Source organism: Salmo salar, chromosome 05, assembly GCF_965601325.2.
Source record: "Salmo salar chromosome 05, fSalSal1, whole genome shotgun sequence".
NCBI classification, from domain to species: domain Eukaryota; kingdom Metazoa; phylum Chordata; class Actinopteri; order Salmoniformes; family Salmonidae; genus Salmo; species Salmo salar.
Genome location: NC_138295.1, coordinates 82,669,160 through 82,695,370, shown reverse-complemented (window position 1 = coordinate 82,695,370; position 26,211 = coordinate 82,669,160). Strand labels below are relative to the sequence as shown.

At 41.6% G+C, this 26,211-nt stretch overlaps 2 protein-coding genes across 3 annotated transcripts; one reads left to right on the top strand and one right to left on the bottom strand.

The window, feature by feature from the left end:
• Positions 1–1,702: 1,702 nt before the first annotated feature.
• LOC106605916 (zymogen granule membrane protein 16-like) lies at positions 1,703–4,161 on the top strand. 2 transcript variants are annotated; one of them, XM_014201911.2, is made up of 5 exons: positions 1,703–1,823; positions 2,146–2,167; positions 2,314–2,366; positions 2,641–2,806; positions 3,159–4,161. In XM_014201911.2, the coding sequence occupies exons 3-5, from the start codon at positions 2,315–2,317 to the stop codon at positions 3,517–3,519; spliced, it is 579 nt and encodes a 192-aa protein (XP_014057386.2). In that variant the 5' UTR covers positions 1,703–1,823; positions 2,146–2,167; position 2,314; the 3' UTR covers positions 3,520–4,161. The 2 variants fall into 2 exon arrangements, with proteins under 2 accessions (XP_014057386.2, XP_014057387.2); XM_014201912.3 differs by having other exon boundaries at positions 1,717–1,827.
• Positions 4,162–13,077: 8,916 nt separating this feature from the next.
• Positions 13,078–25,262, bottom strand: LOC106584706 (CKLF-like MARVEL transmembrane domain-containing protein 8). The gene is made up of 4 exons (XM_082975736.1): positions 24,882–25,262; positions 15,140–15,313; positions 13,949–14,068; positions 13,078–13,687 (listed from the first exon to the last, which is right to left on the bottom strand). Exons 1-4 carry the CDS (start codon positions 25,011–25,013, stop codon positions 13,601–13,603), a joined length of 513 nt encoding a protein of 170 aa, XP_082831862.1. The 5' UTR covers positions 25,014–25,262; the 3' UTR covers positions 13,078–13,600.
• Between the last annotated feature and the right edge of the window lie 949 nt (positions 25,263–26,211).

Sequence of the window (26,211 nt, the reverse complement as noted above, 5' to 3'; positions counted from 1 at the left end):
TAATTGTTGTAAACTTTCACTTGTATTTATTGCGTGATACTGGTGTGGGAAATGGTATGAAGTTAATACTCAACATCTCTTGGTATTTGGGCACAAACATTTTGGCCCTATTGCCTCTAAATGTAAATTCAATTATCTGACATTTTCTATGTGACAGTAGCTTAGCACTACAAGAGTGATTGTAGTAAACAAGATTAGGTTAACATTTTTAGAGCTGTTTTATAACATTTCACATTCAAGAATGGTTTGTTTGTTATTTCACAATTCAAAAAAGTGTATTTTCTTTTCCTCCCTAAGGGTGGTTGACCTGACAGGTAAAATTCCTAACTTGTTTTTGTTAACTACTATGAAAAACATTATTAACAAACTTACTTTAAGTTTTACCATTTGAAGTGAAATGAAATGAAATTACATGTAAACAACGTTGATTCAACCAGTGTGTGCCCAATGTGTAGTTACTGAGATAAATTCACATTCTTCCCCAGCTAAAATAAAATAGATAACTCAACTTACATACACAAAAGTTGTTAATATAGCAAATTTGATACTGACCTTTTAGCTTATTGTGTATGTTTTTATCAATAAGGTCCTACATTATATATTTGCATTAATATGTTAATTGAACTATCAAATATTATGGATTGGTAGTAACAAGTGCCTCAGGGTATTTCATTTTACAAACTTTTATTTAATTTTCTCACTTTCTAGCTTCTACTAATATTTATCTGGTTAATCTGCAGAAAATGAAATCAGATTGTGTCACAAAAAGAGCCGTGTTGAATAGACCAAACTGCAGCGGGAATATGGATGCTCATGTTTTAATTCAAAAAAGGAGTAACGCATCCACTGGAAAACAATATACACGACAGGAACAGTTTTGCATGCACACAACACGCAGTGCAAAAACAACTACCCACGAAAACCAAACAAACACACACCTACTTATGGGACTCCCAATCAGAGGCAACTAGAAACACCTGCCTCCAATTGAGAGTCCAGCACCCAAAACTACACATAGAAAAACAAACCTAGAACCTATACCAAACTAATACACCCCACTACACCACACACAAAACCCCATAATACAAAACAAATATACCTCTGCCACGTCCTGACCAAATATAATAGAAATAATACCTAAATATTGGTCAGGACATGACAGATTGTTTTCCTGTAGTAACATGTACAGGTTGCCAGTGATTTAATGAAGATGTGAATATTGTAACAGACTAAAGAAAACGTTGGACGATAATGGAGACAAACATTTTTTTATCTCATCTGCCCCTCTAGAACTAAATGTAGTGGAACAAATATTCTACAATAGAATACTGTAGGTATTTGAGCAAACCAATGAACTAACCATCCTGTTAATGACCAGATCCACTTGTCTTTTTCAGCGTGTTAATGTTTGAAGGGAAGGAGTTCCTCTTGGTGTAATAAAACAACTGAAGATTGGGAGACTGATTTTGAGCGATTTTCGTACACATTCATACGATTTTGGTACATTCTTTTAATTGTTCAGTTGTTAGATTGTATATTTTTTATCCCTATTCAGATCATTCATTTGTTACAATTCAAAAGAATATAATTATTATTTCCTTAAAATATTTCCTTGACACTCCCTCCCAAAGTAGCCTCGACCAATTAGAAAACAATGTCTGACTTTTCTAGTGTATAGGTGTTCTTTGTCATGTTCCTTCCATCTAGAGCTGATGGAATGCTCAGCAGGTATAAATGCAGTTCTAAGAGGAAGCAGTAGACTAGAAGGACGTGGCAGAGACAGGGAGATAAGAAGGTTTTCACACACATCTCAAGATAGCACTGTGGGTAACTACACAACTAACTAAATAGAACATTTGTATTCAATGCACAATACTGGTGTGGGAAATGTTATGAAGTTAATACTCATTATCTCTTGATACTTGGGCACAAACATTGTGGCCCTTTTGCCTCTAAATTTAAATTCAATGATCTGACATTATTTTGAATGTGACAGTAGCTTAGCACAACAAGAGTGATTGTAGTAGAACAAGAGTAGTTTCAAGTTTTTAGATCTGTTTTATAACATTTCACATTCAAGAATGGTTTGTTGTTTGTTATGTCACATTTCACAATTCAAAAAGGTAATTTTTTTCTCCCTCCTAGGAAACACTGGTTGACCTGACAGGTAAAATGACTTAGTTGTTTTGACAAACTACTATGAAAAACATTATTAACTACATTTTTTCAAGTTTTACCATTTAAAGTGAAACGGAGTGAGAGTAAAATTGACTGAAATTAAAGGTCTTAAGTATTGACGCCTCACTTTTGCAGAATGTTCTCAATCCTGTTTGTCACGGTGTTCTTGGCTAGCTGCTTGGCAATGCGTGAGTAATAAAAATGTAATTCTGAATTATAATTATTAAATAATAGCTTTTATGCTTTCACCAACTTGTCTTTTCAATTAGACTTAGGAGTTCTTTTTGAGACAAAAGCTGATGGATTAAATCATTGCAGAATGTACTTTAGTTAATTAATCTGCACTTTATTCATAATGTAAAGATTTTTCAGAAATGTGTTGGTAAAATTAAAAGGATGTATATATAAATATGTATTATTAATATAGTAAATATAGTAAACATATTGCCCATGTTATTTTAGCCATCAAAGATCCATACTCGTATTCCTCTGCGGTGGGTCAGGGAGGTGGCACCCCATTTGCTTCCTACGGTGAGGGACGCATCACAGGAGTCAGAGTGTGGGAGACCAACAACAACAACTACTACTACTACTACTACTACTACAACAGCAACGCCTACATCAGCGGGTGAGCAGACCCTGACCCATGAACAGACACCACTGACTCAGTCCAACTACACTACCCAACACACACCACTGACTCAGTCCAACTACACTACCCAACAGACACCACTGACTCAGTCCAACTACACTACCCAACAGACACTCTTTCTTTCTTTCTTTCTTTCTTTCTTTCTGTATGTATTTATTTGTTGTGTTTATTACATATTCAGTACATGACCAAACAATAGTGTTATCGTATCTAACCCAGAGTACAATGTAAAATGTCATTCCTTGATCTTCTCTGACGCTACCTGCTCTCTCGGTCTGAATGTGCCTTATCAAAACACAACCAACGTGAAAAGCTTCCTCTGTTTTAGGTTCCAGCTGAGATACGGCTACAGCTGGTCTCCTGTGTTCGGTCGCGAAGGGGGTGAAAAGCAGGAGATGGAGCTGTTTAATGATGAGGCCATCGTCGAGGTGTCTGGGAAGTACAACCCAGCAGACTACATCTGCTACCTGGTGTTAAGCACCAACATGGGGCGCACTCTGTCAGCCGGCCTGCCCAACCAAGTCTCCTTCAACTTCTACCCAGCCAACATGGGCAATGAGCTGAGGCTGCTCAGCGGTCGGTTCAACGGTGCTGGGATCACCTCCATCGGAGCCCACTGGGGATATGTGTACATGGAAGGGGCTGGAAACAGTACTCTGGAAAGTACGAAAAACAGTACCTCCTCTTAATTGAAAAGAAAAGTATCTCTTGCTCTTTGGGATGGTATCCCAGATACAGATTAAGCCTAGTCCTGGACTAGTGACTTTCAATGGAGATTCTCCATTCAACATGCTTTTTAGTCCAGGAGTAACTTAATCTGGGTCCAGGAAACTGACCCTATATGTTTGGACGGATGATTGACATAGACACTGACAGAACTGTTTTTCATATCACTATCTGATGGGTGCTTCATGAGAATTTAAACGGAATGAATTTGAATGTTTAGAATATTTTGGAAGAATTTGAGGTGATCCCTGAATTGTAGCAGTACAAAAATACTTCTAAACATTCAAATTCATTCAGTTTATATTCCCATGAAGCGCCCATCAGATAGGGATATTAAAACAGTCCTGTCAGCGTGGGTCACAGACCACATGCTTTGTTACATATCATTTGAGGTTATCACAATTTATCATAATAAATGAAAGAATAATATGGGATTTAAATGATTAATTATATCTTTGATTAATTGAAAAATAAAATATTATGGGGAGATAATAGCGTCTCAGGGTACTTCACCTTCATTATTTTATACACGCTGCATTTGTTATTTGTTGTTCCTTTTCTGCTACATCTGCTTATAGACATTTTAATAAAAAGCATATCTTTAATCATTATATTTCATTGTATTCTTTTGATAAGAAAATACATATAGTAGTGGCCAGAAGCTACAATAAGCTAATCTGTCATCTTAACAAACCCTACCTCAATGGTGTCAATAAGGAACTACATTTATAACTGCAAGACCGTTAAAATGCTTATCCAATAGTGATGAAGGAGAAAAAAATCAATAGTTACATATCGGGATTTTATTTTCCACGATATATCATGTCGTATCGCACAACAATATCGCACTATTATGTTTGTGCTAGTTGGCTGTCCCTGCACCAAAACTCTTATTTTCCTTCATAGACTGTTCTCCATATTCATTTTAAATAGAAAGCACATTTTGGGGAGGCAATTTCCATTACTTTCTCATGCTTTCTATTCTCTCTGCCACAGACATATAGTGAGCAATATGTTTGGAACATCGCATCACAATAAAATCACAGTATAGAATCGTAATACTGTCACGTCCTGACCAGTAGAGGGAGTATTTGTATTGTAGTTTGGTCAGGACGTGGCAGAAGGGTATTTGTTTCATATGGTTCGGGTTGTGTGTGTAGTATTTAAGGGGTGTTTGGTTTATGTATTCCGGGGTTTTAGTGTATGTTCTGGTTTTGGTTTTCTGGTTTGTCTATTTCTTTGTTGTCTGTGTGGCTCCCGATCAGGAACAGCTGTACGTCGTTGTTCCTGATTGGGAGTCATATATTAGGAGCTTGTTTTCACCTGGGGTTTTTGTGGGAAGTTGTCTTTTGCACTGCTGTTAATTTAGCCTGTGAAACTGTCATCTGTCGTTCTTTGTTTTGTTATTTTTTCCGTGTTCTCTTTAATTATTAAATACAAGATGAGCATTCATATTCCCACTGCGTTTTGGTCATCAATACACAACGACACCCGTGACAGAACTACCCACCAGAAAAACACCAAGCAGCGGAGTAAGGAGCAAAGGGAATTTGATATGGACTGGCGGGAGAAATGGACCTGGGAGGAAATTCTGGACGGGGCTGGACCTTGGCACCAGGCTGGGGATTACCGTCACCCACGGGAGGAAATCGAGGCAGCCAAGGCGGAGATGCGTAAGTACGAGGCCTTGTATGCGCTGAGGGAGAAGCACGAGAGGCACCCCCAATAATTTTTTTTGGGGGGGGCACACGGGTAGTTTGGCTGGGCCAAGGAAGAGCCATAAGCCAGCTACCCGTGTTTATATGGAGGACCGTATGGAGTGGAGGGCGCCGAGTTTTGAAGAAGTGCGCACGATCTCGCCCATACACACTCACAGTCCAGTGCGAGTTATTCCAGCCCCTCGCAAATGCCGTGCTAGAGTGGGCATCCAGCCTGGTAGGAGGATGCCTGCACAGCGCGTCTGGTCACTGGTGCGCCTCCTAGGACCAGGCTACCCTACCCCCGCTCTACGCACGGCAACCATCAGGCCCCTGCACAGCCCAGTTCGCCCTGTACTAGCACTCCGCTCGTACAGGGCTACTAGTTCCATCCAGCCAGGATGGGTTGTGCAGGAGGTGCGATCAAGACCGCCTGTGTGCCTCCATGGCCCAGTATTTCCAGTTCCTGCCTCTCGTGCTGACCCGGAAGTGCGAACCCCTAGTCTGGCACGTCCAGTACCAGCCCCATGCATCAAGCTTCCAGAGAGTCAGCCTAGTCCTACTCAGCCTGTTCCCGCTCCTCGCACTAGCCATGAGGTGCGTGTTCCCAAACTGGCACTTCCAGCATCACGCATCAGGCTTCCACTGCGTAATACCAGTTCCACTCGGCCGGTTCCTGCTTCCCGCACTAGCCCTGAGGTGCGTGTCCCCAGGCTGGTACCTCCACTACCAGTCCCACGCATCAGGCTTCCAGTGCGTCAGCCCAGCCTCGAGTGTCCGGAAACAGTGCCCTGTCCAGAGTGTCCGGAAACAGTGCCCTGTCCAGAGTGTCCGGAAACAGTGCCCCGTCCAGAGTATCCGGCAACAGTACCCCGTCATGAGTATCCGGTAAGAGTATTAAGCCCGGAACCGAGTGAGACGGCCTACAGTTCAGAATCAAGGGAGACGGCCCACTGTGCAGAACCAAGTGAGACGGCCCACAGTTCGGAGAGGTGTGAATGGGTCTACAGTCCGGAACCGAGTGAGTCTGCCTGCAGTCCGGAACCGAGTGAGTCTGCCTGCGATCCGGAACCGAGTGAGTCTGCCTGCAATCCGGAACCGAGTGAGTCTGCCTGCGATCCGGAACCGAGTGAGTCTGCCTGCGGTCCGGAACCGAGTGAGTCTGCCTGCGGTCCGGAACCGAGTGAGTCTGCCTGCGGTCCGGAACCGAGTGAGTCTGCCTGCGGTCCGGAACCGAGTGAGTCTGCCTATAACTCCGAACTGTGTGAGTCTGCCTACGGCCCGGAACCGAGTGAGTCTGCCTACGGTCCGGAACCAAGTGAGTCTGCCTACAGTCTGGAGGGCAGTAGACCAGAACCTGAGCCACCTCCAGTATAGGTGGGTTGGGGAGGGGGGGTGTTGCACAGGTGCCATCGTTGACGGCAGCCACCCTCCCTTCCCTCCCTTTAGTTTAGGTGAATTATGTTTGTTTTGGGGTATTTTTGTTTTTTTGTTGAGGTTCCCACCTTTGGGAAGGGGGGGTACTGTCACGTCCTGACCAGTAGAGGGAGTATTTGTATTGTAGTTTGGTCAGGACGTGGCAGAAGGGTATTTGTTTCATATGGTTCGGGTTGTGTGTGTAGTATTTAAGGGGTGTTTGGTTTATGTATTCCGGGATTTTAGTGTATGTTCTGGTTTTGGTTTTCTGGTTTGTCTATTTCTTTGTTGTCTGTGTGGCTCCCGATCAGGAACAGCTGTACGTCGTTGTTCCTGATTGGGAGTCATATATTAGGAGCTTGTTTTCACCTGGGGTTTTTGTGGGTAGTTGTCTTTTGCACTGCTGTTAATTTAGCCTGTGAAACTGTCATCTGTCGTTCTTTGTTTTGTTATTTTTTCCGTGTTCTCTTTAATTATTAAATACAAGATGAGCATTCATATTCCCGCTGAGTTTTGGTCATCAATACACAACGACATCCGTGACAAATACATGTAGAATCATGAGAATCGTGAGACATATCATATTGTCACCTAAGTATTGTGATAATATCATATCGTGAGGTCCCTGGCAATTCCCAGCACTACTATCCAACACACCCATAATGTCTGGAACGTATATCTGCCATACCCATTCATCACATCAAACATTTTGTCTATGAAGTCTGCTCTCCTTCTAGCCTGGCATTGCATGACAAGCTGCATAGTGTTTTAGTTAAAGCTACAGTCTAAGATTTGGGAAGCTGTTCAATGTTCAGCTGTATACTAAAACAAGTGGTGGGGATGGACCAGGGGCGGAAATCCCGGAGGGGACGGGGTGGACACGACCCCCCCTATCCTGGGAAAAATATGATTTGTCCCCCCCAATATATCACTGAAACATAACTATGTAGTTTAAATAATATTAATAATACGCAATGAAAGCAATTGTGCTGATTATAGACACTTAACAGCTCGTTTTTAAGTTTCAAAAGATTGCGACCCCCTCCCACCCTTTGCCTCACAATGGTTTGATCCACTTCCAGTTCTTTAGCTTGCGAGGTAATGTAGAGGTCGTATCTACTGTCTGAAAGGCACTCAATGCACGTAACTGACGTGAGGTTAATCCAGTCAATCGCGCACACACACTAGCTGAATATGCAGAGCTAGCGCGCAAATATTAACTATGTAGCTAGCTAGTACCTATTCCATTTATGTGGCGTCGTCAAAGAGGGAATCTTTGCTATCGTCAATTTATTCCAAGATCAGCATGCATGTAAGTTAGTGCTTCAAAGTCCCTGTGATAAGGTTAGCGATAAACTGAACAGAACTACACTCTCTTCTACCATTGTTTTAAATATATTTAATGGTCTCGTTGCAAAAGCTAAATTGTCGCAAGGGAACTTTTATTTATATATTTTATTTCACCTTTATTTAACCCAGGTAGCAAAGATTACAGCAAACACCACTGAATTGGTGCTCGCTAGCTTAGCAAATTCAGCTATTGTTAGAAGCCAGCCAATATGAAACAAACGATTAAAATTACAAAAGGTTGCAGCATATGTTGTGTAAATGGTGAACTCATACAGCTGTCAACTCTTGTCACTGCAATCCATTTCACATTTGCTAGCTACCTTTTAGATCGAAGCCCATATAGAATGATAGAAGATAAGATGATAGAAGCCCATCTCCTACTGTAAATAACCTACATACTGTGTGTGTGTGTAGCCAACCAGGTAGAAAAATGGCAGAAAAATGGCAGAAAAAAGACGGACATCAGAGTATTTTTCAGTACACCAAAACGCAAAGTAAGAACCCTCGTAGCCTAATATCTCAAAGACTAGTTGATAAAATGTTCATAAGAAAGAAATGAAATTCTAATGGAAATGTTTCACAATGATGTCATTAGGCAGAGCAGGCAACAGATGGCACACAGACAGCAGAGTTGGGGACAGATATGCAGGGACAGACTGGCAGAGACAGGGAGTCTCAGGTAAGTTTGTTGAGTCTTTGTTTGGCAACATTATGAAAGGTTCTCAATTTGTTTTACTTGTAAAATAGGAACATAATTGGAAAATGCCATGGATACCCCCACTCTCAACTTAAACTGGTGACTGAACTAAGATTTGTTAAAGGCAATGGTATTGCTGTTGTGATTAGTTGTGTAGTTTTGGGTACCGGTAGTTAGGAGTACGGCAAACACCTTATTTCTTTGGTTCCTCAATATACATTTACCATATTAAACGTAGGCTATGTGTTACAGCACTACTTTTGGTGTCCCCCTCAGGAATTGCTCTTGAGAAAATGTAATGTAATTGTCCCCTCCAAAGTTGATATCAGATTTTCGCCCCTGGGAGGGACACCACGTTGTTGCTAATCACAGACTGTGTGGTTGGTCTAGATTAGACAGTTTGATAGATGGGGTTATACAGTATATGAATGTTTCAACAGTCAAAGCAGCTTAACTAGTTTTGGTGAGATAAAAAAACATTTCCTAATTTCATTCTATTGTCTTTGTTTTACAGAATAAGTCTTAGTCCCAGTAAATTCGAGCTAATTTGAGGAACAGCCACCGATTTAAAATGGGGCAAAAATTATATTGATTCTTTCTATTTGCATTTAGTGTAATGTGGATGATACTGCAATGGGATGGCTGCAAATCTTAAAGATGTGATTTTTTTTAAATATAGTTGTTAAACCATGAACAATGCTACATTATAGCTTATTATAGAGCCTAACATGTTAGCTTGACTACTGCTTCCCTACTGTATATTCAGACCAGAATCACTAAATAATCTGAGTAAATGTATCCCCCTGTATTGAACCCTCAAGGCACCACAAAGCAAAACCTGGGCAGCATTTCAAATTATGTACAGTAGGTGTTTTTTTACAAGTTTTCATTGTATTTACATTGAACAACAAAAAAAACACAACATGTAAAGTGTTGGTCCCATGTTTCCCAGAAATTTTCCACACACACAAAAAGCTTATTTCTCAAATTTGTTTTGTTTACATCGGTTAGTGAGCATTTATCCTTTGCCAAGACAGGTGTGGCATATCAAGAAGCTGATTAAACAGCATGATCATTACACAGGTGCACCTTGCACTGGTGAATATAAAAGGCCACTCTAAAATGTGCAGTTTTGTCACACAACACAATGCAACAGATGTCTCAAGTTTTGAGGGAGAGTGCAATTGGCATGCTGACTGCATGAATGTCCATGTGCGCTGTTGCCAGAGAAGTTAATTTCTCTACCATAACGGCCTCCAACGTAATTTTAAAGAATTTGGCACTACTTCCATAACCGCAGACCACATGTAACCACGCCAGCCCAGGACCTCCACATCTGGCTTCTTCCCCTGCGGGATCGTCTGAGACCAGCCACCCAGATAGGTGATGGAACTGTGGGTTTGCACAACCAAACAATTTCTGCACAAACTTTCAGAAACCGTCTCAGGGAAGCTCATCTGCGTGCTTGTCGTTCTCACCAGGGTCTTGACCTGACTGCACTTTGGCGTCGTAACCGACTTCAGTGGGCAAATGCTCACCTTCGATGGCCACTGGCACGCTGGAGAAGTGTGATCTTCATGGATTAATCTCAGTTTCAACTATACCGGCCAGATGGAGACAGCGTGTATGACGTTGTGTGGATGAGTGGTGAACAGACTGCCGCATGGTGGCGCTGGGGTTATGGTATGGGCAGGCATAAGTGGACAACGAACACAATTCCATTTTTATCAATGGCAATTTGAATGCACAGATATACCGTGACGAGATCCTGAGGACCATTTTTGTGCCATTCATCCACCGCCTTCACCTCATGTTTCAGCATGATAATGCACAGCCCCATGTCGCAAGGATCTGTACACAATTCCTGGAAGCTGAAAATGTCCTAGTTCTTCCATGGTCTGCATACTCATCAGACATGTCACCCATTAAGCATGTTTGGAATGCTCTGGACCGGTGTGTACAACAGCGTGTTCCAGTTCCCGCCAATATCTAGCAACTTCACACAGACATTGAAGAGGAGTGGGACAAAATTCCACAGGGCACAATCAACGGCCAGATCAACTCTATGCGAAGGAGATGTGTCGCGCAGCATGAGGCAAATGGTGGTCACACCAGACACTGACTGGTTTTCTGATATCCACCCCTACCTTTTTTTAGGTATTTGTGACCAACAGATGCATATCTGTATTCCCAGTCATGTGAAATCCATAGATTAGGGTCTAATTTATTTATTTAAATTGACTGAATTCCTTATATGAACTGTAACTGTAAAATCTTCTACATTGTTGCATGTTGCATTTATATTTTTGTTCAGTGTAGCTTACTCAAAGCTAGCTAAACAATGAACCATAATCCCAACTCATGACGTTACTACCCTGCATGAACCTGCAGGTAGCTAACCAACCAGGTTCAATGTTTGCTAGCCAAGCAAATGGCTCCGAGATACAAATAATAAGATCATACATGTAACGTAAGATAGCTAGCCAGCCAGCTAACATTAGCTAGCTAACAGTACACTTTAACTTGAAATGAAACCACTTTCTTACCCATATACATGGATGCGTCTCCTGTCATGGATGCCATGGTTGCCCTAAGTTTGAAGATGTAATTCAGACAGGTGTTTTCTCCATCTCCTTGGCTATCATACTCAAATTCCACTTAACTCAGTCCTCCAGAAAGTGGAGAGCAACACGTATGCAGTTTTACTACGCGATACTTGAAAAAAAAACCTGCGTTAGACAGGATTACCAACACTTTAATCCAAGATGGCGTAGCAGTCAGACGTCTTTGTCCTTCGGCTTGTCGTGTCCCATGTATATATTTACATATTTTCTTCGCATATCTTTTTATATATTTTTTTCTAAAAACTCAACCTCAAAACATTCTTCCTCCAACACAAACTCAAAAAAGTTCTGGGACACTGTAAAGTCCATGGAGAATAAGAACACCTCCTCCCAGCTGCCAACTGCACTGAGGATAGGAAAATCTGTCACCTCCGATAAATCCACTATAATTGAGAATCACAATAAGCATTTTTCTACGGCTGGCCATGCTTTCCACCTGGCTCCCCTACCGCGGTCAACAGCACTGCACCCCCCACAGCAACTCGCCCAAGCCTTCCCCATTTCTCCTTCTCCCAAATCCAGTCAGCTGATGTTCTGAAAGAGCTGCAAAATCTGGACCCCTACAAATCAGCCGGGCTAGACAATCTGGACCCTTTCTTTCTAAAATGATCTGCCAAAATTGTTGCAACCCTTATTACTAGCCTGTTCAACCTCTCTTTTGTGTCGTCTGAGATTCCCAAAGATTGGAAGGCAGCTGCTGTCATCCCCCTCTTCAAAGGGGGAACACTCTTGACCCAAACTGCCACAGACCTATATCTATCCTACCCTGCCTTTCTAAGGTCTTCGAAAGCCAAGTCAACAAACAAATTACCGACCATTTCGAATCCCACCGCACCTTCTCCGCTATGCAATCTGGTTTCAGAGCTGGTCATGGGTGCACCTCAGCCACGCTCAAGGTCCTTAACGATATCGTAACCGCCATCGATAAGAAACAATACTGTGCTGCCGTATTCATTGACCTGGCCAAGGCTATCGACTCTGTTAATAATCACCACAACCTCATCAGCAGACTCAATAGCCTTGGTTTCTCAAATGATTGCCTCGCCTGGTTCACCAACTACTTCTCTGATAGAGTTCATTGTGTCAAATCGGATGGCCTGTTGTCCGGGCCTCTGGCAGTCTCTATGGGGGTGCCACAGGGTTCAATTCTTGGGCCAACTCTTTTCTCTGTATACATCAATGATCTCGCTCTTGCTGCTGGTGAGTCTCTGATCCACCTCTACGCATTCTGTATACTTCTGGCCCTTTTTTGGACACTGCGTTAACAACCCTCCAGACGAGCTTCAATGCCATACAACTCTCCTTCCGTGGCCTCCAACTGCTCTTAAATACAAGTAAAACTAAATGCATGCTCTTCAACCGATCGCTGCCCGCACCTGCCTGCCCGTCCAGCATCACTACTCTGGACGGTTCTTACTTAGAATATGTGGACAACTACAAATACCTAGGTGTCTGGTTAGACTGTAAGCTCTCCTTCCAGACTTGCCTACCTGGTTAAATAAAGGTGAAATAAATAAAAGTAAACATACTGACCAGCTCAAATAGACAGACGCGTGCTAAATGGCAGACCAATCCAAACTCATCTCTTGGCATGTCCAGCCCACTCATTATCTCAGCCAATCATGGCTAGCAAGAAGGTTGCTGTCTTTTCTGTGGCTAAACCAACTAGGCTTGTAATTTAACATTTTTATTCGTATTTACAGATGGCATACAAGTTTGTTATTAAGGCACATGAAAGTTCACATGTTCGAAGTAGGCATTTCCGCCAAAAACGCCTTTTGAAAAGAGAAATGTCTAATTGAAACGGTACTCCTGTGAAGTACGCCTAGTTTCCTGAAACTGGTCACATAATAATAATCAAAAAGAGAATTGACTGTAATGGTCTTCATACGCCCTGTTTCCTAGCCTTGTATTGTAGCACCATCTAGTGTGGGACAACATTACTGTCTAATCCATTTTAATATTGGAGTTAAAGCTTAGACCTCCAGCTTCAGAAAAAATAGAATAGCCACTTTATTAGCTTCAGTCATTTTCATCCAAATGTAATTTTAAAAAAACTCATGAGTGCATAAGAAGTAAAAACACCACTGAGGTTAAGACTCTGTCATTCCAACAGATGAAACACACCGTAACTCCAAAATAACAGAAATAAACAGTAATAGAGAAATGCATTCCAAAGTGGTTGTTGCATCCTTCATGTGGTTGTTGCATCCTTCATGTGTTCCATAACGGATATACTTTAGCTGTCCTTTATGATTGGTTATTGTTCCTCATCCCTTGATCTCCACGATTTAAAACTTAAATATGTACTTCCTGCATAGCAGAGAGTGACCAGGAAGGAAAAGAACTGAAAAACAGACAGATGAAAATATTCAAATTCAGTACAATACTGGGTCTGAGTAGAGTAGGCTTAAATGGACCAAATATACATCATTCTGGATGGTACACAGTGGCATCATACCTCTCTTATCTGACTTGTAGGCATATATTTAGCATTTTAATATTGTATATTTTAATATCGTTGTAATCATAAATCATATTTGTGGTATATTTTAAAAGTTTGCGTGATTTAAATGTCTGTCTGGGAGGTCTGAGGTGGTTTTCTTACTGTGGATGCGACCCAGCAGTTGTAGTTATGGCGCCCCTTAACAGCATGGCTGATTGAAGCTGCATCCACTGCTGCTGCCACCACATACATCACTGTAGCACTACTGTTGAAGAACAGGCCCTGTAGAACACCACATACATCACTGTAGCACTACTGTTGAAGAACAGGCCCTGTAGAACACCACATACATCACTGTAGCACTACTGTTGAAGAACAGGCCCTGTTGAACACCACATACATCACTGTAGCACTACTGTTGAAGAACAGGCCGTGTAGAACACCACATACATCACTGTAGCACTACTGTTGAAGAACAGGCCCTGTACAACACCACATACATCACTGTAGCACTACTGTTGAAGAACAGGCCCTGTAGAACACCACATACATCACTGTAGCACTACTGTTGAAGAACAGGCCCTGTACAACACCACATACATCACTGTAGCACTACTGTTGAAGAACAGGCCCTGTACAACACCACATACATCACTAGTAGCACCACTGTTGAAGAACAGGCCCTGTAGAACACCACATACATCACTGTAGCACTACTGTTGAAGAACAGGCCCTGTACAACACCACATACATCACTGTAGCACTACTGTTGAAGAACAGGCCCTGTACAACACCACATACATCACTGTAGCACTACTGTTGAAGAACAGGCCCTGTACAACACCACATACATCACTGTAGCACTACTGTTGAAGAACAGGCCCTGTACAACACCACATACATCACTGTAGCACTACTGTTGAAGAACAGGCACTGTACAACACCACATACATCACAGTAGCACTACTGTTGAAGAACAGGCCCTGTACAACACCACATACATCACTGTAGCACTACTGTTGAAGAACAGGCGCTGTACAACACCACATACATCACTGTAGCACTACTGTTGAAGAACAGACCCTGTAGAATGACAACAGGATTACTGGCTGGCTGGCTCAGATACTGTAGGGTAGTACACATTATAGAATGGCTTCATTTGATCACATTCATAAAGACTTGGTTAATCTATTTGCTCTCTCCCCCAAAACCATCAAGGCAGTTAACTCCATTGGTTTTCTGTTACATAAATAGTCCACAATTATTCAATTACTAAATATATAATAAACAACCTCAATCCCTCATGTTTCAAATAATGTGCTGTTGTATTATGTGTCGTAGTATGTGTCGTACCACAGTTGTCCAGGGGACCTGAGGGATCCTGTTGTAAGCCATGGTCAGGTAGATGATGAGGAAGATGACCGTCAGGACCCAGTACAAGATGGCCACAAACATGACCCACCCAAAGGCAGACACACGGAAGTACTCCGTCCCTGCTATCAGCATCCATACCAGCAGACCAAACACCTGAGGGGACAGGGAAGCATATAGCCAACATTCCAAATGGTATCCTATTCCCTTTATAGTGCACTACTTTTTAACAGGGGCCATAGGGCTCCAGTAGAAAGTAGTGCACTATACAGGGAATAGGACGCCATTTGGGACGCACACATAGTCAGTGATGGCTGTGGTCTGGTGGTGTCTACCTCATCATGAATTTAAATGCATTTGCTGTGCTTATCTTGAAGGCATAGAAAGATATGACAATGAAAGGAAATAATATAGCCTAAATCAAATCAAATCCTATGCACAGGATCCAGTGCAGTGTAGAGTGATCTGTTTACCTGCAAACTCTCGTCTAAAACAGTACAACAGCTATTCAAAGTATAACATAATTGCCAAGTGATTTTTCATAGTTTGTATTTCTGGAACCCGAAATTAACCCCGCAGCTGACTGACACCTATCTGATCTGACAGCATTTTGAAAGAATGTCGTAACACATTGATTCTGATAAATCTATAGATGCAGATTGTTATACTGCGTGCTACTGTAAATAATGGGATGTTTTGTCCTTTGTTGCACTGCAAACCTCCCTTCCTGTTATTAAAAGAAAATAATGTTTCATTGGTTGCTTCATGTCACAGGAAAAAATAATGTCTGGCCTAAGTGGAAGAGGAGACTCTTATGGTCACATTCTCCTCTGATGCTGGAAGGAAAAGGGACAATAAAACTGACCTTGTTTTTAAGCAACTTCCCTTTCCAGAGAAAAATAAAACACTGTACTGAGAACCAATATCTGTCTACACAGAAATAATTCTATATTACAGAAAGTAGTCTATATTACAGAAAGTAGTATATATTACAGGGAGTAGTCCTATATTTCAGAAAGTAGCCTATTTTTCAGAAAGTAGCCTATATTACAGGAAGTAACCTATATTACAGGAGGTAGCCTATATTACAGGAAGTAGGTTGACATTATGGTCAATTTCTCCAGTTACATTTCCTTGAAAAATGTGAAATAATTGAATCTTCAGTTCAGTGCAGTGTTCAATACAATGTCACTTCACCATCTGTGAAAAAACGTAGCCTATGCAAAATGTGTATAAAATGCCCATAAAATAAACAGGTCGAACAGAATTAAAATCTGTATAAAAGTAATGGAATTCAGCAAATGGCTAACTCGTCCCTTTATCAGAACTAATTGTACCCCTATGATAAGGGTACAATTAGCCATGTGATACAAGGTATGAACAATATAAAATGTCTGATCATCATAATGTGTTTAATTTGTTTAATCAACAAAGCGGAATTGATTCCCTCCATGAATGGCAGTTATTGTGAGAAAGATGGTAAAAGCCACTGCCATAGTGATTGCAGTAGAGAGAGTCACTAGTTTTAAGTTCCTCGGCGTCCACATCACCTAGGACTTGTCATGGACCAACACCACCTCCACTGTTGTCAAGAGGGCACAGCAGCATGCCGCCCCGGGGTCCTCTCCAAATACTAGCCCTGCATCATCAAGAATGTCCTGACCGGGTTGCATCACGGCCTGGTAGGGGAATTGTTCCGTATACGACCGCAAGGCCCTCCAGCGGGTGGTGAAGACGGCCCAGTACATCATGGGACCTTGCTCTCACCCATCCAGTACATCTACTCGAAACAGTGCCTGAGGAAGTCCCGCAGCATCATCCAGGACCCCACACACCCCAGCCACAAGCTGTTCTCTCCCTCCCTTAACATCTGGCAGAGGGTCAGAGCATGAGGTCTGATACCAACAGGCTCAGAGACAGTTTCTATCTACAAGCCATCAGACTGCTGAACAATTTAACTGGACTGACCACCTGCTCTGATTCTCCTCACCTTAGCACACATGCACTCACTCATGCACACGCCCATATAGACGTACACACATTTACATTCATGCTACACACTGACATCACAACTCAGAGCATGCGCAGACCAACTGGCTGGTGAGTTTACGGACATATTCAATCGCTCCCTATCCCAGTCTGCTGTCCCCACATGTTTCAAGATGGCCACCATTGTTCCTGTACCCAAGAATGCAAAGGTAACTGAACTAAATGACTATCGCCCCGTAGCACTCACCTCTGTCATCATGAAGTGCCTTGAGAGACTAGTCAAGGATCATATCACCTCCATCTTACCTGTCACCCTAGACCCACTTCAATTTGCTTACCGCCCCAATAGGTCCAAAGACGATGCAATCGCCATCACACTGCACACTGCCCTATCCCATCTGGACAAGAGGAATACCTATGTAAGAATGCTGTTCATTGACTAAAGCTCAGCATTCAACACCATAGTACCCTCCAAGCTCATCCTTAAGCTCGAGGCCCTGGGTCTGAACCCCGCCCTGTGCAATTGGGTCCTGGACTTCTTGACGGGCCACCCCCAGGTGGTGAACGTAGGAAACAACACCTCCACTTCGCTGATCCTGAACACTGGGGCCCCTCAAGGTTGCGTACTCAGCCCCCTCCTGTACTCCCTGTTCACTCATGACTGCGTGGCCAAGCATGCCGCCAACTCAATCATCAAGTTTGCAGACGACACAACAGTAGTAGACTTGATTACCAACAACGACTAGACAGCCTACAGGGAGGAGGTGAGGGCTCTGGGAATGTGGTGCCAGGAAAATAACATCTCACTCAATGTCAACAAAACAAAGGAGATGATCATGGACTTCAGGAAAAAGCAGAAGGAGCACCCCCCTATCCACATCAACGCGACAGCAGTGGAGAAGGTGGAAAGTTTTAAGTTTCTCTGCATACACATCACTGACAAACTGAAATGGTCCACCCACACAAACAGTGTGGTGAAGAAGGCGCAATAGCGCCTCTTCAAACTCAGCAGGCAGAAAAAAATTGGCTTGTCACCTAAAACCCTTACAAACTTTTACAGATGCACAATTGAGAGCATCCTGTCAGGATGTATCACCGCCTGGTATGGCAACTGCACCGCCCACAACAGCAGGGCTCTCCAGAGGATGGTGCGGTCTGCACAACGCATCACCTGGGGCAAACTACCTGCCTTCAGGACACCTACAGTACCCACTGTCACAGGAAGGCCAAAAAGACCATCAAGGACAACAACCACCCAATCCACTCCCTGTTCATCTCTCTATTATCCAGAATGCGAAGTCGGTACAGGTGCATCAAAGCTGGGACCGAGAGACTGAAAAACAGCTATCTCAAGGCCATCAGACTGAACCTCTTGGGGCTAGGTGGGACGCTAGCGTGCCACCCGTGGTGCACTCCATCAACAGCAGGTGCATTTCAAGAGCGGCAAATTTGAATCCAAATAAATGTCAAAATTCAAATTTTTCAAAAATACAACTATGTTACACCATTTGAAAGATAAACATCTCCTTAATCTAACCACGTTTTACGATTTCAAAAAGGTTTTATGGCGAAAGCATAAATTTAGAGTATGTTAGGACAGTACATTTACAAGAGTTGTGTGTAATGTTTTGTCAAGTCAAAGACAGGGTCACCAAAACCATAAAACCAGCTAAAATGATGCACTAACCTTTTACAATCTCCATCAGATGACACTCCTAGGACATTATGTTAGACAATGCATGCATTTTTAGTTCTATCAAGTTCATATTTATATACAAAAACAGCTTTTTACTATGGCATTGATGTTGAGGAAATCGTTTCCCTCCAATAACCGGCAGTCAAGTCAGCGTCAGAAATTAAATAATTAAAATTAGAAAACATTGGTAAAATATTATATTGTCATTTAAAGAATTATAGATTTACATCTCTTGAACGCAATCAACTTGCCAGATTTAAAAATAACCTTACTGGGAAATCACACTTTGCAATAATCTGAGCACTGCGGCCAGAAAAATACGCGTTGCGATACAGACTAGACGTCATGTTGGGGAGATCTAAAATCGAAAATACTATGTAAATAATCCATTACCTTTGATTCTCTTCATCAGATGTCACTTCCAGGTATCACAGGTCCATAACGAATGTAGTTTTGTTCAAAAAAGCTCATCATTTATGTCCAAAAATCTCCGTCTCGTTAGCACATGATGTAAGCCAGCCGGACTTCTCGTCATGAACGAGGGGAAAAAATATATTTCCGTTCGTTCAAACATGTCAAACGTTGTATAGCATAAATCATTAGGGCCTTTTTTAACCAGAACATGAATAATATTCAAGGTGGACGAATGCATACTCTTTTATAACGTATTGGAACGAGGGTACCCAACATGAACTAGCGCGCCAGGTGTCTAATGGGACATCACCGTTCCATGGCTCTTGTTCGGTCAGATCTCCCTCCAGAAGACTCAAAACACTTTGTAAAGGCTGGTGACATCTAGTGGAAGCAATAGGAAGTGCCAAAATATTCCTAAACCCCTGTGTTTTTCAATGGGATAGGTTTAAAGTCAATACAACACATCAGGTATCCACTTCCTGTCAGAAAATGTCTCAGGGTTTTGCCTGCCAAATGAGTTCTGTTATACTCACAGACACCATTCAAACAGTTTTGGAAACTTTAGAGTGTTTTCTATCCATATATAATAAGTATATGCATATTCTAGTTACTGGGTAGGATTAGTAACCAGATTAAATCGGGTACATTTTTTTTATCCAGACGTGCAAATGCTGCCCCCTAGACCCAACAGGTTAAATAGCCATCACTAGCACAGAGAGGCTGCTGCCTATGTACACAGACTTGAAATCATTGGCAACTATAATAAATGGAACACAAGCCACTTTAATAATGTCACTTTAATAATATTTACATCTTGCATTACTCATCTCATATGTACAGTGCCTTGCAAAAGTTTTCATCCCCTTGGCATTTTTCCTATTTTGTTGCATTACAACCTGTAATTTAAATAGATTTTTATTTGGATTTCATGTAATGAACATACACAAAATAGTCCAAATTGGTGAAGTGAAATGAAAAAAAGTATTTATTAAAAAAATGTAAAAAAAGAACAAAAAAAAGGAAAAGTGGTGCATGCATATGTATTCACTCCCTTTACTATGAAGCCCCTAAATTAGATCTGGTGCAACCAATTACAGTTGAAGTCGGAAGTTTACATACACTTAGGTTGGAGTCATTAAAACTCGTTTTTCAACCACTCCACAAATTTCTTGTTAAGAAACTATATTTTTGGCAAGTCGATTAGGACATCTACTTTGTGCATGACACAAGTCATTTTTCCCAAAAAATGTACAGACAGATTATTTTACTTATAATTCACTGTATCACAATTCCAGTGGGCCAGAAGCTTACATACACTAAAATGACTGTGCCTTTAAACAGCTTGGAAAATTCCAGCAAATTATGTCATGGCTTTTCTGATATGCTAATTGACAGGATTTGAGTCAATTGGAGGGGTACCTGTGGATGTATTGAAGAAATCAGCCAAGAGTGGGGAGAGTGGGGAGTGGGGAGAGGCATTTCAAAGAAATCAGCCAAGAGTTCTGAAAAATAATCGGAGACGTCCACAAGTCTGGTTCATACTTGGGAGCAATTTCCAAATGCCTGAAGGTAGCACATTCATCTGTACAAACAATAGTACGCAAGTATAAACACCATGGGACCACGCAGCCGTCATACCGCTCAGGAAGGAGATGTGTTCTATCTCCTAGAGATGAACATACTTTGGTGTGAAAAGTGCAAATCAATCCCAGAACAACAGCAAAGGACCTTGTGAAGATGCTGGAGGAAACAGGTACAAAAGTATCTATATCCACAGTAAAACGAGTCCTATATCGACATAACCTGAAAGGCCGCTCAGCAAGGAAGAAGCCACTGCTCCAAAACTGCCATAAAAAGCCAGACTACAGTTTGCAACTGCACATGGGGACAAAGATCGTACTTTTTGGACAAATATCCTCTGGTCTGATGAAACAAAAATAGAACTGTTTGGCCACAATTACCATCGTTATGTTTGGAGGGAAAAGGGGGAGGCTTGCAAGCCGAGGAACACCATCCCAACCACGAAGCACGGGGGTGGCAGCATCATGTTGTGTTGGTGCTTTGCTGCAGGAGGGACTGGTGCACTTCACAAAATAGATGGCATCATGAGGTAAGAAAATTATGTGGATATATTGAAGCAACATCTCAAGACATCAGTCAGGAAGTTAAAGCTTGGTCGAATATGGGTCTTCCAAATGGACAATGACACCAAGCATACTTCCAAAGTTGTGGCAAAATTGCTTAAAAGCCCTGACCTCAATCCTATGGACAATTTGTGGGCAAGCGTGTGTGAGCAAGGAGGCCTAGAAACCTGACTCAGTTACATCAGCTCTGTTAGGAGGAATGGGCCAAAGTTCACCCAACTTATTGTGGGAAGCTTGTGGAAGGCTACCCGAAACGTTTGACCCAAGTTAAACAATTTAAAGGCAATGCTACCAAATACTAATTGAGTGTATGTAAACGTCTGACCCACTGGGAATGTGATGAAAGAAATAAAAGCTGAAATAAATCATTCTCTCTGCTATTATTTTGACATTTCACATTCTTAAAATAAAGTGGTGATCCTAACTGACCTAAGACAGGGAATGTTTACTAGGATTAAATGTCAGGAATTGTGAAAAACTGAGTTTAAATGTATTTTGGCTGAGGTGTATGTAAACTTCCGACTTTAACTGTACCTTCAGAAGTCACATAATTAGTTAAATAAGTGTCACATGATCTGTCACATAATCTCAGTATATATACACCTGTTCTGAAAGGCCCCAGAGTCTGCAACACCACTAAGCAAGGAGCACCACCAAGCAAGCAGCACCATGAAGACCAAGGTGCTCTCCAAACAGGTCAGAGACAAAGTTGTGGAGAATACAGATCAGGGTTGGGTTATAAAAATATATCCAAAACTTTGAACATCCCACGGAGCACCATTAAATCCATGATTAAAAAATGGAAAGAATATGGCACCACAACAAACCTGCCAAGAGAGGGCCGCCCACCAAAACTCACGGACCAGGCAAGGAGGGCATTAATCAGAAAGGCAACAAAGAGACCAAAGATAACCCTGAAAGAGCTGCAAACCTCCACAGCGGAGATTGGAGTATCTGTCCATAGGACCACTTTAAGGCATACACTCCACAGAGCTGGGCTTTACGGCAGAGTGGCCAGAAAAAAAGCCATTGCTTAAAACCTGTTGGGGCTCGGGGGCAGTATTGAGACATTTTGAAAAAAATATGTGCCCATTTTTAACTGCCTCCTACACCAACTCAGAAGCTAGGATATGCATATTATTAACACATTCGGATAGAAAACACTCTGAATTTTCTAAAACAGTTTGAATGGTGTCTGTAAGTATAACAAAACTCATATTGCAGGCAAAAACCTGTGAAAAATAGATCCAAAAAAATGTGAATTTTGTGACTGTACTATTTAGTGTCATTGTTTTATAGATACCATAGTGAGAAAGGATTCATTTCGCAACACCTACGGCTTCCACTAGATGTCAACGATCTTTATAAAGTTGTTTGAAGCGTCTATGATAAACAGAGAGCAAATTAGAATCCAAGGAAGTTGACATGTCATCACTTCATTTTTTTGCGCCTGCGCATAAATCTGAGAAACGTGAGTTTGTCATCATTTTTTATCTAGACATAGGATAGGTTGTGTGAAAATATTACTGATGTTTAACGTTAAAAATGGACCAAAAGATTAATGCTAAACAACATTTGACATGTTTGAACGAACATAAATAGATTATTTTCTAGGTTTTTTTTAGCTTTTCGGCGTGATTTTACCAGCCCCACACCACGTTTTGTGGGAGCATAATGAACGCTAAGTACTTGGTGTTATTTGGACATAAATTATGAACTTTGTCAAAAGAAACCACATTTGTTCCGGACCTGGAATGCCTTCCGGACCTGGGATCCTGCCTTCTGATGGAGATAATCAAAGGTAAGGGGGTATTTACAATGTTATTATCGATTTTAGATGATGCTAACTGTATAGCATAGCCTGTTGTTCTTAGCATAGCACCCCGTTTATTGCAAAATGTGATTTCCCAGTAAAGTTATTTTGAGATCTGGCCATTCGGTAGCAATTACGAGATGATAATATATTATTCTTTGAATGACAATATTATAATTTACCAATGTTTTCGAATAGTAATTTTGTTATGTTCACCGGAAGCATTTCAGAGAAGAAAAAAATCTGAATTTCACGCTACTGTAAAATGCTGTTTTTGGATATAAATATGAACTTGATGGAACAAAAAATGCATGTATTGTATAACATAACGTCCTAGGAGTGTCATCTGATGGAGATTGACAAAAGTTAGTGCATAATTCAAGCTGGTTTCTGCTTTTGGTGATGCCTGACCTTGAATTGAAAATGGATGTTTGTACTTTTGTGGCTATGTACTGTCCTAACATAATCTAACTTTATGCTTTTGCCGTAAAGCCTCTTTGAAAATCGAACAATGTGGTTAGATTAAGGAGATGTTTATCATTTAAATTGTGTAAAATAGTTGATTGTTTGAGAAATTGAAATTATTAGATTTTTGATGTTTTGAATTTCCAGCCTTGTTAGCAATCCCGGCTCGGGGTTCATTGCTAACCTGTAGCCCCAACAGGTTAAAGAAAAAAATAAGCAAACACATTTGGTGTTCACCAAAAGGCATGTGGAGACTCTCCAAACATATGGAATAAGGTACTCTGGTCAGATGAGACTAAAATGTAGCTTTTTGGCCATCAAGGAAAATGCTATGTCTGACGTAAACCCAACACCTCTCATCACCCCGAGAAACTCATCCCCACTGTGAAGCATTGTGGTGGCAGCATCATGCTGTGGGGATGTTTTTCATCGGCAAGGACTGGGAAACTGGTCAGAATTGATGGAATGATGGATGGTGCTAAATACAGGAAAATTCTTGAGGGAAACCTGTTTCAGTCTTCCAGAGATTTGAGACTGGGACGGAGGTTCACCTTCCAGCAGGACAATGACCCTAAGCATGTGGTTTATAAAGGGGAAACATTTACATGTCTTGGAATGGCCTAGTCAAAGCCCAGACCTCAATCCAATTGAGAATCTGTGGTATGACTTAAAGATTACTGTACACCAGCAGAACCCATCCAACTTAAATGAGCTGGAGCAGTTTCGCCTTGAAAAATCAGCCGTATGTGATACAGCCTGGATTCAAATCAGGGACTGTAGTAATGCCTCTTGTACTGAGATGCAGTGCCTTAGACCGCGTCGCCACTCGGGAGCCCAATTTGCTACACCCGCAGTAACATCAGCTAAACACATGTATGTGACCAAACAATTTGATTTGATTTTGATTTGCTACCAGACTCTTGTCATACTGCCCAGTTTAAACACTGCCCCCCATCCCAACCTTCTCCAGTACAAGTGTAAATTTTGGACTATAAAATGTGCTTTCTTGAATTATACTTATGCTACTAGAAAATGTTTATTCTGTTCTATTGAGCCATTTAATTTATGTTCGTATTCTTATCTTTATTATGTCTTATTGTTATTGCATTGTTGATAAGGAACCTGCAAGTAAGCATGTCTTTGGACGATGTACCATGCGTATCCCTTAGCCTACAGCTTGAACCTTGAAACTTGACTACTTACTATTTCTGCGAAAACGAGGAGCCCCGAAGCAGTGCGAAAAAAGTGCCTATCACAAGCCAGAGTAGAGGTGGAAAAGTTATCCGTGCTGCTGCTGGTAGACGTTATCACAGTGCGCGTCGCTGCTCCTTCCATCTTCAATATCAATCTACCGAGTTTGGATCCTGCCCCACTGAATTAAGGGGAAAAAATTGTGCTACTCTAATAAAAGTAATGTAGGAAAGATGGCCATGACGAGTCTTTCCTGAGTAGACGACAAGACTTCCGCAGAACTCAAAATTTGTTGTGAATCAACTCGTTTTTGTTTCTTTTAGATAATAATATCTATGACCTGTCTGAATGTCATTCTGTCATCGTATGTTCAACATAATTTGGTCAGTTAGTCCTACACCATTCCCTATGTCACTGAGTTGAGAGTGGTTGCATAAAGAGGAACTTTTTTTGATGATAGGCAAATCAGGCTGCCAGAAAGTATTGCCTTTGGTTGGTAATGTTTTGCATAGTGTGCGTGCTGTATTTCAGAGTACCCGAGCAGCCAAAGACTGAAGAGAGACCTAGCCAGTAGTAAAAGTGCAGTAACTGCAGCCGGCTGTGTTATTTTGGACACAATAGTTGCTGCATACTGCAGTTATACTGAAGTTAAACTGCACTCTGACTGCAATCTTTTTCTGTAAGGGCTATGACAGCAGGCGGAGTCTCACTTCTAAAGGAGTGCATAATGCAGGTTAGCTGTGGATTATTAATTTACTAAACTGTAGCTTCACCCTTGCTCAAACAGATACAGTATAGTGTGCCTTTTTGTCAAACATAACAGTGTGTGTTCAGTTAACCACTTTCTGGACCTGCTGGGGCATGTCCTATAAGGACCATAGTCCTGGCGTAATGTAACTTCGCTAAATCAGACATTTGTTGATGTAGTTTTCAATCATTGATTAGTTACTACTCTCTCCAGTTGGAAACTCGATATCATCACCATGTCCTTTCTGTGGTGGTGTCTAAACTGTACCAGCAGATGGCAGCATATAGACAGACAAAGATCATGGGGAAAGACAAAGGAAAATGTGAAAACAGCTCAAAGCTTAACTACAACTTGTGTATAGTCGACAGGCGATGTAATTACATCAAAACAAAATATTATACACGTGTTAATACTGCTAAGAAATGTTGGTATGGACACTTAAGTTCACCCTGTAACAAGCTGAAGGGGATTGCACGGCCAGGGACAGGTTGAGAGAGCAGTGGGGAGAGACATTGTGTGTTAATAAAGATAGGCTCCTATCTGGGAACCCTCCTCATCACAAATAAATAAATGCAAAACAGGACTTAATCAATT

Coding starts and splice junctions, on each gene's coding strand:
- LOC106584706 (XM_082975736.1), bottom strand. CDS start 25,013: ATGGAAGGAGCAGCGACGCGCACTGTGATAACGTCTACCAGCAGCAGC. Junction 14,069..15,139: donor AGGTCCCCTGGACAACTGTG/GTACGACACATA, acceptor GGTGTTCTACAG/GGCCTGTTCTTCAACAGTAG. Junction 13,688..13,948: donor ACTGCTGGGTCGCATCCACA/GTAAGAAAACCA, acceptor TCTGTTTTTCAG/TTCTTTTCCTTCCTGGTCAC.
- LOC106605916 (XM_014201911.2), top strand. CDS start 2,315: ATGTTCTCAATCCTGTTTGTCACGGTGTTCTTGGCTAGCTGCTTGGCA. Junction 2,367..2,640: donor GGCTAGCTGCTTGGCAATGC/GTGAGTAATAAA, acceptor ATGTTATTTTAG/CCATCAAAGATCCATACTCG. Junction 2,807..3,158: donor AGCAACGCCTACATCAGCGG/GTGAGCAGACCC, acceptor CCTCTGTTTTAG/GTTCCAGCTGAGATACGGCT.